The sequence below is a fragment of the Streptopelia decaocto genome, assembly GCF_964273445.1.
Source record: "Streptopelia decaocto genome assembly, contig: HAP1_SCAFFOLD_564, whole genome shotgun sequence".
Lineage (NCBI taxonomy): Eukaryota > Metazoa > Chordata > Aves > Columbiformes > Columbidae > Streptopelia > Streptopelia decaocto.
The window spans coordinates 25897-40151 of NW_028114975.1; the positions used below are offsets into that span (position 1 = coordinate 25897).

Genomic DNA, 14255 nt, shown 5'->3' on the forward strand with positions numbered 1-14255 from the left:
GGACCCAGGCGTCCGGGAGGGGACCCATGGATCCGGGAGGGACCCAGGCGTCCGGGAGGGACCCAGGCGTCCGGGGGTGAACACAAAGGGTCCAGGAAGGGGGACCCAGGCGTCCGGGGCAGCCCAGGACTTGTGGGTGGGGGAGACCATGGGAGGGGACCCAGGCGTCCGGGAGGGACCCAGGCATCCGGGAGGGACCCAGGCGTCCGGGGGGATACCCAGGGATCCAGGAGGGACCCAGGCGTCCGGGGGTGAACACAAAGTGTCCAGGAAAAGGGACCCAGGCGTCCGGGAGGGGACCCAGGCGTCCGGGGCAGCCCAGGAGCTCTGAGTGGGGAAGACTTGGGGAGGGGACCCAGGCGTCCGGGGGGATACCCATGGATCCGGGAGGGGACCCAGGTGTCCGGGAGGGACCCAGGCGTCCGGGAGGGACCCAGGCGTCCGGGGGGATACCCAGGGATCCGGGAGGGGACCCAGGCGTCCGGGAGGGAGCCAGGCGTCCGGGGGGATACCCATGGATCCGGGAGGGGACCCAGGCGTCCGGGAGGGACCCAGGCGTCCGGGAGGGAGCCAGGCGCGCGGTCAGCGGTGGGAGCGCAGGTCGGTGGTGAGCGGGTCGTGCTGGATGGTCTGGTGCAGCATGAGCGCCAGCAGCCCCGCGCGGTTGGTCATGGCCGCCCGCACGTTGCGCTCCTGCTCAAACAGCTCGTCCAGCTTGTACCACTGCGGGGACAGACGGGGGGACACGGGGACAGAGCGGGGGACATCAGTGGGGACAGCAATAGGGAGGTGGGGGCGTGGTATGGGGACAGGGGGACAGGACATGGGGACAGGATGTGGGGATATGGGGAGGGGATATGGGGATATGGGGACATGATGTGGGGACATGATAAGGGGACATGATATGGGGATATGATATGGGGATGTGGGGACATGATATGGGGACATGGGGACATGGGGACAGGGGGATATGGGGACATGGGGACAAGGGGACATGGGGACATGATATGGGACAGGGGGATATGGGACAGGGGGATATGGGACAGGGGGACAGCAGTGGGGACATCAATGGGGACATGGGGACATGATGTGGGGACATGATAAGGGGACATGATATGGGGACAGGGGGACATGGGGACATGGGGACAGGGGACAGCGGGACATCAATAGTGATGTGGGGACATAATATGGGGATATGGAGACATGGGGACAGACATGGGGACAGACATGGGGACATCAGTGGGGACGTGGGGACAGGATATGGAGACATGGGGACATGGGGACAGGGGGACAGACATGGGGACATCAGTGGGGACATCAATAGGGACGTGGGGACATGATTTGGGGACAGGGGGACATGGGGACAGGATATGGGGACAGGATATGGGGATATGGGGACATGGGGACAGGGGGACATGAGGACGGGGACATGGGGACATGATAAGGGGACAAGGGGACAAGATATGGGGAGAGGGGGACAGGATATGGGGACAGACATGGGGACATCAGTGGGGACATCAATAGGGATGTGGGGACATGATTTGGGGACAGGGGGACATGGGGACAGGGGGACATGGGGACATGGGGACAGGGGGACAGGGGGACAGGGGGATATGGGGACAGGGGGACAGACATGGGGACATCAGTGGGGACATCAATAGGGATGTGGGGACATGATTTGGGGACAGGGGGACATGGGGACATGGGGACACCCACTGTCACCCCATGATGTCTCCCAATGTCTCCCAGTGTCCCCAGTGATGTCCCCAGTGTCACCCCAGTGTGTCCCCAGTGTCACCCAGTATCACCCTGATGTGTCTCCCAGTGTCCCCAATGACATCCCCAGTGTCCCCAGTGATGTCCCCAGTGTCACCCCAGTGTCCCCAGTGTCACTCCCAGCATCTCAGCATCACCCAAGGGACCTTCTAAGGCCCCAAACGTCCCCAGTACCCCCCAGTGTCACCCCACGATGTCCCCAGTGTCCCCAGTATCACGCTGGGTTGTCTCCCAGTGCCACCCAATGACACCCCCAGTGTCCCCAGGGTGTCCCCAGGGTGTCCCCATGTCACCCACCACTCGGACCCTCTCCAGGTCACCTCGGTCTCCCAGTGTCCCCCAGTATCACCCTGATGTGTCTCCCAGTGTCACCCCATGATGTCCCCAGTATCACCCAGTATCACCCCAGTGTGTCCCCAGTGTCCCCAATGACATCCCCAGTGTCCCCAGTATCACCCCAGTGTGTCCCCAGTGTCCCCAATGACGTCCCCAGTGTCCCCAGTATCACCCAGTATCACCCCAGTGTGTCCCCAGTGTCCCCAATGACATCCCCAGTGTCCCCAATGACGTCCCCAGTGTCCCCAGTGATGTCCCCAGTGTCACCCCAGTGTCCCCAGTGTCACTCCCAGCATCTCAGCATCACCCAAGGGACCTTCTACGGCCCCAAACGTCCCCCAGTACCCCCCAGTGTCCCCCCCCAGTGTCACCCCACGATGTCCCCTGTGTCCCCAGTATCACGCTGGGTTGTCTCCCAGTGCCACCCAATGACACCCCCAGTGTCCCCAGGGTGTCCCCAGGGTGTCCCCATTGTCACCCACCACTCGGACCCTCTCCAGGTCACCTCGGTCTCCCAGTGTCCCCCAGTATCACCCTGATGTGTCCCCCAGTGTCCCCAATGTCTCCCAGTGTCCCCAGTGTCACCCTGATGTGTCCCCCAGTGTCCCCAATGTCTCCCAGTGTCCCCAGTATCACCCTGATGTGTCCCCCAGTGTCCCCAGTGTCCCCCAGTATCACCCTGATGTGTCCCCCAGTGTCCCCAGTGTCACCCTGATGTGTCTCCCAGTGTCCCCAATGTCCCCCAGTGTCCCCCAGTGTCACCCTGATGTGTCTCCCAGTGTCCCCAGTGTCACCCTGATGTGTCCCCCAGTGTCCCCAGTGTCCCCCAGTATCACCCTGATGTGTCCCCCAGTGTCCCCAATGTCTCCCAGTGTCCCCCAGTGTCACCCTGATGTGTCTCCCAGTGTCACCCCATGATGTCCCCAATAACATCCCCAGTGTCCCCAATGACATCCCCAGTGTCCCCAATAACATCCCCAGTGTCCCCAATGACATCCCCAGTGTCCCCAATGTCTCCCAGCATCCCCCAGTATCACCCTGATGTGTCTCCCAGTGTCACCCCATGATGTCCCCAGTGTCCCCAGTGTCACCCCAGTGTCCCCAATGGGCCCCCCAGCATCTCAACGTCACCCAAGGGACCTTCTAAGCCCCCAAACGTCCCAAATACCCCCCCCCCAGTGTCACCCCATGGCATCCCCAGTGTCCCCAGGGTGTCCCCACGATGTCCCCAGGGTGTCCCCATGTCACCCACCACTCGGACCCTCTCCAGGTCCACCTCGGTCTCCCAGTGTCCCCCAGTATCACCCCAGTGTGTCCCCAGTATCACCCAGTATCACCCTGATGTGTCTCCCAGTGCCACCCCATGACATCCCCAGTGTCCCCATGGTGTCCCCATGGTGTCCCCATTGTCACCCACCACTCGGACCCTCTCCAGGTCACCTCGGTCTCCCAGTGTCCCCCAGTATCACCCTGATGTGTCTCCCAGTGTCACCCCATGATGTCCCCAGTATCACCCAGTATCACCCCAGTGTGTCCCCAGTGTCCCCAATGACATCCCCAGTGTCCCCAGTGTCACCCCAGTGTGTCCCCAGTGTCACCCAGTATCACCCTGATGTGTCTCCCAGTGTCACCCCACGATGTCAGTGATGTCCCCAGGGTGTCCCCATGTCACCCACCACTCGGACCCTCTCCAGGTCCACCTCGGTCTCCCAGTGTCCCCCAGTATCACCCTGATGTGTCTCCCAGTGTCACCCCATGATGTCCCCAGTATCACCCAGTATCACCCCAGTGTGTCCCCAGTGTCCCCAATGACATCCCCAGTGTCACCCAATGACATCCCCAGTGTCACCCAATGACATCCCCAGTGTCCCCAGTATCACCCAGTATCACCCCAGTGTGTCCCCAGTGTCCCCAATGACATCCCCAGTGTCACCCAATGACATCCCCAGTGTCCCCAGTGTCCCCAGTATCACCCCAGTGTGTCCCCAGTGTCCCCAATGACATCCCCAGTGTCCCCAATGACATCCCCAGTGTCCCCAGTGATGTCCCCAGTGTCACCCCAGTGTCCCCAGTGTCACTCCCAGCATCTCAGCATCACCCAAGGGACCTTCTACGGCCCCAAACGTCCCCAGTACCCCCCAGTATCCCCCAGTATCACCCTGATGTGTCTCCCAGTGTCACCCCACGATGTCAGTGATGTCCCCACGATGTCCCCAGGGTGTCCCCACTGTCACCCACCACTCGGACCCTCTCCAGGTCACCTCGGTCTCCCAGTGTCCCCCAGTATCACCCTGATGTGTCCCCCAGTGTCCCCAGTGTCCCCCAGTATCACCCTGATGTGTCTCCCAGTGTCCCCAGTGTCCCCAGTGTCACCCTGATGTGTCTCCCAGTGTCCCCAATGTCTCCCAGTGTCCCCCAGTGTCACCCTGATGTGTCTCCCAGTGTCACCCCATGATGTCCCCAATAACATCCCCAGTGTCCCCAATGACATCCCCAGTGTCCCCAATGTCTCCCAGCGTCCCCCAGTATCACCCTGATGTGTCTCCCAGTGTCACCCCATGATGTCCCCAGTGTCCCCAATGCCATCCCCAGTGTCCCCAATGGGTCCCCCAGCATCTCAACGTCACCCAAGGGACCTTCTAAGCCCCCAAACGTCCCAAATACCCCCCCCCCAGTGTCACCCCATGGCATCCCCAGTGTCCCCAGGGTGTCCCCACGATGTCCCCAGGGTGTCCCCATGTCACCCACCACTCGGACCCTCTCCAGGTCCACCTCGGTCTCCCAGTGTCCCCCAGTATCACCCTGATGTGTCTCCCAGTGTCACCCCATGATGTCCCCAGTATCACCCAGTATCACCCCAGTGTGTCCCCAGTGTCCCCAATGACATCCCCAGTGTCCCCAGTGTGTCCCCAGTATCACCCAGTATCACCCCAGTGTGTCCCCAGTGTCCCCAATGACATCCCCAGTGTCACCCAATGACATCCCCAGTGTCCCCAATGACATCCCCAGTGTCCCCAGTGTCCCCAGTATCACCCCAGTGTGTCCCCAGTGTCCCCAATGACATCCCCAGTGTCCCCAATGACATCCCCAGTGTCCCCAATGTCTCCCAGTATCACCCCAGTGTGTCCCCAGTGTCCCCAATGACATCCCCAGTGTCCCCAGTATCACCCTGGTGTGTCTCCCAGTGTCCCCAATGACATCCCCAGTGTCCCCAGTGATGTCCCCAGTGTCCCCAGTGATGTCCCCAGTGTCACCCCAGTGTCCCCAGTGTCACTCCCAGCATCTTAACGTCACCCAAGGGACCTTCTAAGGCCCCAAACGTCCCCAGTACCCCCCAGTATCCCCCAGTATCACCCTGATGTGTCTCCCAGTGTCCCCACGATGTCCCCAGGGTGTCCCCACTGTCACCCACCACTCGGACCCTCTCCAGGTCCACCTCGGTCTCCCAGTGTCCCCCAGTGTCACCCTGATGTGTCTCCCAGTGTCACCCCATGATGTCCCCAATAACATCCCCAGTGTCCCCAATGACATCCCCAGTGTCCCCAATGTCTCCCAGTATCACCCAGTGTCACCCTGATGTGTCTCCCAGTGTCCCCAATGTCTCCCAGCATCCCCCAGTATCACCCTGATGTGTCCCCCAGTGTCCCCAATGTCTCCCAGCATCCCCCAGTATCACCCTGATGTGTCCCCCAGTGTCCCCAATGTCTCCCAGCGTCCCCCAGTATCACCCTGATGTGTCTCCCAGTGTCACCCCATGATGTCCCCAGTGTCCCCAATGCCATCCCCAGTGTCCCCAATGGGTCCCCCAGCATCTCAACGTCACCCAAGGGACCTTCTAAGCCCCCAAACGTCCCAAATACCCCCCCCCCCAGTGTCACCCCATGGCATCCCCAGTGTCCCCAGGGTGTCCCCAGGGTGTCCCCAGGGTGTCCCCATGTCACCCACCACTCGGACCCTCTCCAGGTCCACCTCGGTGTCCCAGTGTCCCCCAGTATCACCCCAGTGCGTCCCCAGTATCACCCAGTGTCACCCTGATGTGTCTCCCAGTGCCACCCCATGACATCCCCAGTGTCCCCAGGGTGTCCCCACTGTCACCCACCACTCGGACCCTCTCCAGGTCCACCTCGGTCTCCCAGTGTCCCCCAGTATCACCCTGATGTGTCTCCCAGTGTCACCCCATGATGTCCCCAGTATCACCCAGTATCACCCCAGTGTGTCCCCAGTGTCCCCAATGACATCCCCAGTGTCCCCAGTGTGTCCCCAGTATCACCCCAGTGTGTCCCCAGTGTCCCCAATGATATCCCCAGTGTCCCCAGTGTCACCCCAGTGTGTCCCCAGTGTCCCCAATGACATCCCCAGTGTCCCCAATGTCTCCCAGTATCACCCCAGTGTGTCCCCAGTGTCCCCAATGACATCCCCAGTGTCCCCAGTATCACCCCAGTGTGTCCCCAGTATCCCCCAGTATCACCCTGGTGTGTCTCCCAGTGTCCCCAATGACATCCCCAGTGTCCCCAGTGATGTCCCCAAGTCCCTCAGAGCCTCTTAACGTCACCCAAGGGACCTTCTAAGGCCCCAAACGCCCCCAGTACCCCCCAGTGTCACCCCACGATGTCCCCAGTGTCCCCAGTATCACGCTGGGTTGTCTCCCAGTGCCACCCCATGACACCCCCAGTGTCCCCAGGGTGTCCCCAGGGTGTCCCCATTGTCACCCACCACTCGGACCCTCTCCAGGTCACCTCGGTCTCCCAGTGTCCCCCAGTATCACCCTGATGTGTCTCCCAGTGTCACCCCATGATGTCCCCAGTATCACCCAGTATCACCCCAGTGTGTCCCCAGTGTCCCCAATGACATCCCCAGTGTCCCCAGTATCACCCAGTATCACCCCAGTGTGTCCCCAGTGTCCCCAATGACATCCCCAGTGTCCCCAGTATCACCCAGTATCACCCCAGTGTGTCCCCAGTGTCCCCAATGACATCCCCAGTGTCCCCAATGACATCCCCAGTGTCCCCAGTATCACCCAGTATCACCCCAGTGTGTCCCCAGTGTCACCCAATGACATCCCCAGTGTCCCCAGTATCACCCAGTATCACCCCAGTGTGTCCCCAGTGTCCCCAATGATATCCCCAGTGTCCCCAGTATCACCCTGGTGTGTCCCCAGTGTCCCCAATGACATCCCCAGTGTCCCCAGTGATGTCCCCAAGTCCCTCAAAGCCTCTTAACGTCACCCAAGGGACCTTCTAAGGCCCCAAACGTCCCCAGTACCCCCCAGTATCCCCCAGTATCACCCTGATGTGTCTCCCAGTGTCACCCCACGATGTCAGTGATGTCCCCACGATGTCCCCATGGTGTCCCCATGTCACCCACCACTCGGACCCTCTCCAGGTCACCTCGGTCTCCCAGTGTCCCCCAGTATCACCCTGATGTGTCCCCCAGTGTCCCCAATGTCTCCCAGTGTCACCCTGATGTGTCTCCCAGTGTCACCCCATGATGTCCCCAATAACATCCCCAGTGTCCCCAATGTCTCCCAGTATCACCCAGTGTCACCCTGATGTGTCCCCCAGTGTCCCCAATGTCTCCCAGTATCACCCAGTGTCACCCTGATGTGTCCCCCAGTGTCCCCAATGTCTCCCAGTGTCCCCCAGTGTCACCCTGATGTGTCTCCCAGTGTCACCCCATGATGTCCCCAATAACATCCCCAGTGTCCCCAATGACATCCCCAGTGTCCCCAATGTCTCCCAGTATCACCCAGTGTCACCCTGATGTGTCTCCCAGTGTCCCCAATGTCTCCCAGCATCCCCCAGTATCACCCTGATGTGTCTCCCAGTGTCACCCCATGATGTCCCCAGTGTCCCCAATGCCATCCCCAGTGTCCCCAATGGGTCCCCCAGCATCTCAACGTCACCCAAGGGACCTTCTAAGCCCCCAAACGTCCCAAATACCACCCCCCCAGTGTCACCCCATGGCATCCCCAGTGTCCCCAGGGTGTCCCCACGATGTCCCCAGGGTGTCCCCATGTCACCCACCACTCGGACCCTCTCCAGGTCCACCTCGGTGTCCCAGTGTCCCCCAGTATCACCCCAGTGCGTCCCCAGTATCACCCAGTATCACCCTGATGTGTCTCCCAGTGCCACCCCATGACATCCCCAGTGTCCCCAGGGTGTCCCCAGGGTGTCCCCATGTCACCCACCACTCGGACCCTCTCCAGGTCACCTCGGTCTCCCAGTGTCCCCCAGTATCACCCTGATGTGTCTCCCAGTGTCACCCCATGATGTCCCCAGTATCACCCAGTATCACCCCAGTGTCCCCAGTGTCCCCAATGACATCCCCAGTGTCCCCAGTGTGTCCCCAGTATCACCCCAGTGTGTCCCCAGTGTCCCCAATGACATCCCCAGTGTCCCCAGTATCACCCCAGTGTGTCCCCGGTGTCCCCAATGACATCCCCAGTGTCCCCAATGACATCCCCAGTGTCCCCAGTGATGTCCCCAGTGTCCCCAGTGATGTCCCCAGTGTCACCCCAGTGTGTCCCCAGTGTCCCCAATGACGTCCCCAGTGTCCCCAGTGATGTCCCCAGTGTCCCCAGTGATGTCCCCAGTGTCACCCCAGTGTCCCCAGTGTCACTCCCAGCATCTTAACGTCACCCAAGGGACCTTCTACGGCCCCAAACGTCCCCAGTACCCCCCAGTATCCCCCAGTATCACCCTGATGTGTCTCCCAGTGTCACCCCACGATGTCAGTGATGTCCCCACGATGTCCCCAGGGTGTCCCCACTGTCACCCACCACTCGGACCCTCTCCAGGTCCACCTCGGTCTCCCAGTGTCCCCAGTGTCACCCTGATGTGTCTCCCAGTGTCCCCAATGTCTCCCAGTGTCACCCTGATGTGTCTCCCAGTGTCACCCCATGATGTCCCCAATAACATCCCCAGTGTCCCCAATGACATCCCCAGTGTCCCCAATGTCTCCCAGCATCCCCCAGTATCACCCTGATGTGTCTCCCAGTGTCACCCCATGATGTCCCCAGTGTCCCCAATGCCATCCCCAGTGTCCCCAATGGGTCCCCCAGCATCTCAACGTCACCCAAGGGACCTTCTAAGCCCCCAAACGTCCCAAATACCCCCCCCCAGTGTCACCCCATGGCATCCCCAGTGTCCCCAGGGTGTCCCCACGATGTCCCCAGGGTGTCCCCATGTCACCCACCACTCGGACCCTCTCCAGGTCCACCTCGGTGTCCCAGTGTCCCCCAGTATCACCCCAGTGCGTCCCCAGTATCACCCAGTATCACCCTGATGTGTCTCCCAGTGCCACCCAATGACACCCCCAGTGTCCCCAGGGTGTCCCCAGGGTGTCCCCATGTCACCCACCACTCGGACCCTCTCCAGGTCACCTCGGTCTCCCAGCGTCCCCCAGTATCACCCTGATGTGTCTCCCAGTGTCACCCCATGATGTCCCCAGTATCACCCAGTATCACCCCAGTGTGTCCCCAGTGTCCCCAATGACATCCCCAGTGTCCCCAGTATCACCCCAGTGTGTCCCCAGTGTCCCCAATGACATCCCCAGTGTCCCCAATGTCTCCCAGTATCACCCCAGTGTGTCCCCAGTGTCCCCAATGACATCCCCAGTGTCCCCAGTGTCACCCCAGTGTGTCCCCAGTGTCCCCAATGACATCCCCAGTGTCCCCAGTGTCACCCCAGTGTGTCCCCAGTGTCCCCAATGACATCCCCAGTGTCCCCAGTATCACCCCAGTGTGTCCCCAGTGTCCCCAATGACATCCCCAGTGTCCCCAGTATCACCCCAGTGTCACCCAATGACATCCCCAGTGTCCCCAGTGTCCCCAGTATCACCCCAGTGTGTCCCCAGTGTCCCCAATGACATCCCCAGTGTCCCCAATGACATCCCCAGTGTCCCCAGTATCACCCCAGTGTGTCCCCAGTGTCACCCCAGTGTGTCCCCAGTATCACCCAGTATCACCCTGGTGTGTCTCCCAGTGTCACCCAATGACATCCCCAGTGTCCCCAATGACATCCCCAGTGTCCCCAGGGATGTCCCCAAGTCCCTCAGAGCCTCTTAACGTCACCCAAGGGACCTTCTAAGGCCCCAAACGTCCCCAGTACCCCCCAGTATCACCCTGATGTGTCTCCCAGTGTCACCCCACGATGTCAGTGATGTCCCCACGATGTCCCCAGGGTGTCCCCAGGGTGTCCCCATGTCACCCACCACTCGGACCCTCTCCAGGTCACCTCGGTCTCCCAGTGTCCCCCAGTATCACCCTGATGTGTCTCCCAGTGTCACCCCATGATGTCCCCAGTATCACCCAGTATCACCCCAGTGTGTCCCCAGTGTCCCCAATGACATCCCCAGTGTCCCCAGTATCACCCAGTATCACCCCAGTGTGTCCCCAATGACATCCCCAGTGTTCCCAGTGTCCCCAGTATCACCCCAGTGTGTCCCCAATGACATCCCCAGTGTCCCCAGTGTCCCCAGTATCACCCCAGTGTGTCCCCAGTGTCCCCAATGACATCCCCAGTGTCACCCAATGACATCCCCAGTGTCCCCAATGTCTCCCAGTATCACCCCAGTGTGTCCCCAGTGTCCCCAATGACATCCCCAGTGTCCCCAGTGACGTCCCCAGTGTCACCCCAGTGTCCCCAGTGTCACTCCCAGCATCTTAACGTCACCCAAGGGACCTTCTAAGGCCCCAAACGTCCCCAGTGTCCCCAGTGTCCCCCCCCAGTGCCACCCCATGATGTCCCCAGTGTCCCCACGATGTCCCCATGGTGTCCCCACTGTCACCCACCACTCGGACCCTCTCCAGGTCCACCTCGGCGCGTCTCAGCTTCTCCCAGCAGTAGTGACGGTGGCAGCGGCGCTTGGGGACGCGGCAAAACTCGCCCGTCAGCTCGAACACGTCGCGCACCAGGGGGCACCCGCACACCTCGTCAGCCGGGACCTGGGGGAGACAGCACCCATGGGTGCCCCCAGCACCCACAGAGACACATGGGGACCCATAGGAATCCATAGAGACACATAGGGACCCATAGAGACACATAGGGACCCATAGGGACCCATAGAGACCCATGGGTGGGAGACAGAACCCACACACCTCGTCAGCCGGGACCTATGGGAGACAGCACCCATGGGTGCCCCCAGCACCCACAGAGACACATAGGGACCCATAGGAATCCACAGAGACCCATAGGGACCCACAGAGACACATAGGGACCCATAGAGACCCATAGAGACACATGGGTGGGAGACAGAACCCACACACCTCGTCAGCCGGGACCTGGGGGAGACAGCACCCATGGGTGCCCCCAGCACCCACAGAGACACATAGGGACCCATAGGAATCCATAGAGACACATAGGGACCCATAGAGACACATAGGGACCCATAGAAACCCATGGGTGGGAGACAGAACCCACACACCTCGTCAGCCGGGACCTATGGGAGACAGCACCCATGGGTGCCCCCAGCACCCACAGAGACACATAGGGACCCATAGGAATCCATAGAGACCCATAGGGACCCATAGAGACACATAGGGACCCATAGGGACCCATAGAGACACATAGGGACCCATAGGGACCCATAGAAACCCATGGGTGGGAGACAGAACCCACACACCTCGTCAGCCGGGACCTGGGGGAGACAGCACCCATGGGTGCCCCCAGCACCCACGGCACCCATAGAGACACATAGGGACCCATAGGAACCCATAGAGAGCCATAGAGACCCATAGAGACCCACAGAGACCCACAGAGACTCATAGAGACACATAGAGACACATAAGAACCCATAGAGACCCATAGCACCCATAGAGCACCCATAGGACCCCATAGCACCCATGGGTGCCCCCCACCCACCTTGGGCTGGCGGGAGTGCTCGGGACACAGTGCTCCCCACAGCACCCATAGGAACCCATAGAGCCCCATAGAGCCCCCATAGCTCCCCATAGAGCACCCATAGGACCCCATAGCACCCATAGAGCACCCATAGCACCCATGGGTGCCCCCACCCACCTTGGGCTCGCGGGAGTGCTCGGGACACAGTGCTCCCCACAGCACCCATAGGAACCCATAGAGCCCCATAGAGCCCCCATAGAGCACCCATAGGACCCCATAGCACCCACAGAGCACCCACAGAGCACCCATAGCACCCATAGCACCCATAGAGCACCCATAGGACCCCATAGCACCCATAGAGCACCCATAGCACCCATGGGTGCCCCCCACCCACCTTGGGCTCGCGGGAGTGCTCGGGACACAGTGCTCCCCACAGCACCCATAGAGCCCCATAGAGCCCCATAGAGCCCCCATAGCTCCCCATAGAGCACCCATAGGACCCCATAGCACCCATAGGACCCACAGAGCACCCATAGGACCCCATAGCACCCATGGGTGCCCCCCACCCACCTTGGGCTCGCAGGAGTGCTCGGGACACAGTGCTCCCCACAGCACCCATAGGAACCCATAGAGCCCCATAGAGCCCCCATAGAGCCCCCATAGCTCCCCATAGAGCACCCATAGCACCCATGGGTGCCCCCCACCCACCTTGGGCTCGCGGGAGTGCTTGGGGCACCGTGCTCCCCACAGCACCCATAGGAACCCATAGAGCCCCCATAGCACCCATAGAGCACCCATAGGACCCCATAGCACCCACAGAGCACCCATAGCACCCATAGGACCCACAGAGCACCCATAGGACCCCATAGCACCCACAGAGCCCCCATAGCACCCATAGAGCACCCATAGGACCCACAGAGCACCCATAGGACCCCATAGCACCCATAGAGCACCCATAGAGCACCCATAGGACCCCATAGCACGCATGGGTGCCCCCCACCCACCTTGGGCTGGCGGGAGTGCTCGGGGCACAGTGCTCCCCACAGCACCCATAGGACCCCATAGAGCACCCATAGGACCCACAGAGCACCCATAGGACCCCATAGCACCCATAGAGCACCCATAGAGCACCCATCGCACCCATGGGTGCCCCCCACCCACCTTGGGCTCGCGGGAGTGCTCCGGGCACAGTGCTCCCCACAGCACCCATAGGAACCCATAGAGCCCCATAGAGCCCCCATAGCTCCCCATAGAGCACCCATAGGACCCACAGAGCACCCATAGCACCCATGGGTGCCCCCCACCCACCTTGGGCTCGCGGGAGTGCTGGGGCACAGTGCTCCCCACAGCACCCATAGGAACCCATAGAGCCCCATAGAGCCCCATAGAGCCCCCATAGCTCCCCATAGAGCACCCATAGGACCCCATAGCACCCACAGAGCACCCATAGCACCCATGGGTGCCCCCACCCACCTTGGGCTCGCGGGAGTGCTCGGGGCACAGCACCTGCAGCCTCTTGCAATAGGTTTTGCTCTGGGGGTTGTAAACGTCGCAGAACAGGCGGGTGGCCCTGGGGGAGGGGACACATGGGGACCCAGGCGTCCGGGAGGGACCCAGGCGTCCGGGGGGACCCAGGAGTTCGGGAGGGACCCGGGAGTTCGGGAGGGACCCAGGAGTTCGGGAGGGGACCCAGGAGTTCGGGAGGGGACCCAGGAGTTCAGGAGGGACCCAGGCGTCCGGGGGGACCCAGGAGTTCGGGGAGGGACCCAGGAGTTCGGGAGGGGACCCAGGCGTCCGGGAGGGACCCAGGCATCCGGGAGGGACCCAGGTGTCCGGGGGGACCCAGGTGTCCAGGGGGACCCAGGCGTTCGGGAAGGGACCCAGGCGTTCGGGAAGGGACCCAGGCGTCCGGGAAGGACCCAGGAGTTCAGGAGGGACCCAGGTGTCCGGGGGGACCCAGGAGTTCGGGAAGGGACCCAGGCGTCCGGGAGGGACCCAGGAGTTCAGGAGGGACCCAGGCGTCCGGGGGGACCCAGGAGTTCGGGAGGGGACCCAGGAGTTCGGGGGGGACCCAGGAGTTCGGGGGGGACCCAGGAGTTCGGGAGGGACCCAGGAGTTCGGGAAGGGACCCAGGAGTTCGGGAGGGACCCAGGAGTTCGGGAGGGGACCCAGGAGTTCGGGGAGGGACCCAGGAGTTCGGGGAGGGACCCAGGAGTTCGGGAGGGACCCAGGAGTTCGGGAGGGGACCCAGGAGTTCGGGAGGGACCCAGGAGTTCGGGGAGGGACCCAGGAGTTCAGGGGGGA

The 14255-nt window shown here is 61.6% G+C and overlaps 1 protein-coding gene across 1 annotated transcript in view; it reads right to left on the reverse strand.

Moving 5' to 3' along the window:
* Nucleotides 1-395: 395 nt before the first annotated feature.
* CXXC1 (CXXC finger protein 1) overlaps nucleotides 396-14255 on the reverse strand; it is a 32763-nt gene continuing 18903 nt past the window's right edge. Inside the window, exons 13-15 of the mRNA XM_082077640.1 lie at nucleotides 13425-13521; nucleotides 10904-11056; nucleotides 396-723 (exon numbers count right to left, since the gene is read on the reverse strand). Coding sequence (XP_081933766.1) covers nucleotides 583-723; nucleotides 10904-11056; nucleotides 13425-13521 — 391 coding nt within the window. The 3' untranslated portion in view covers nucleotides 396-582. The remainder of the gene's footprint in view (nucleotides 724-10903; nucleotides 11057-13424; nucleotides 13522-14255) is intronic.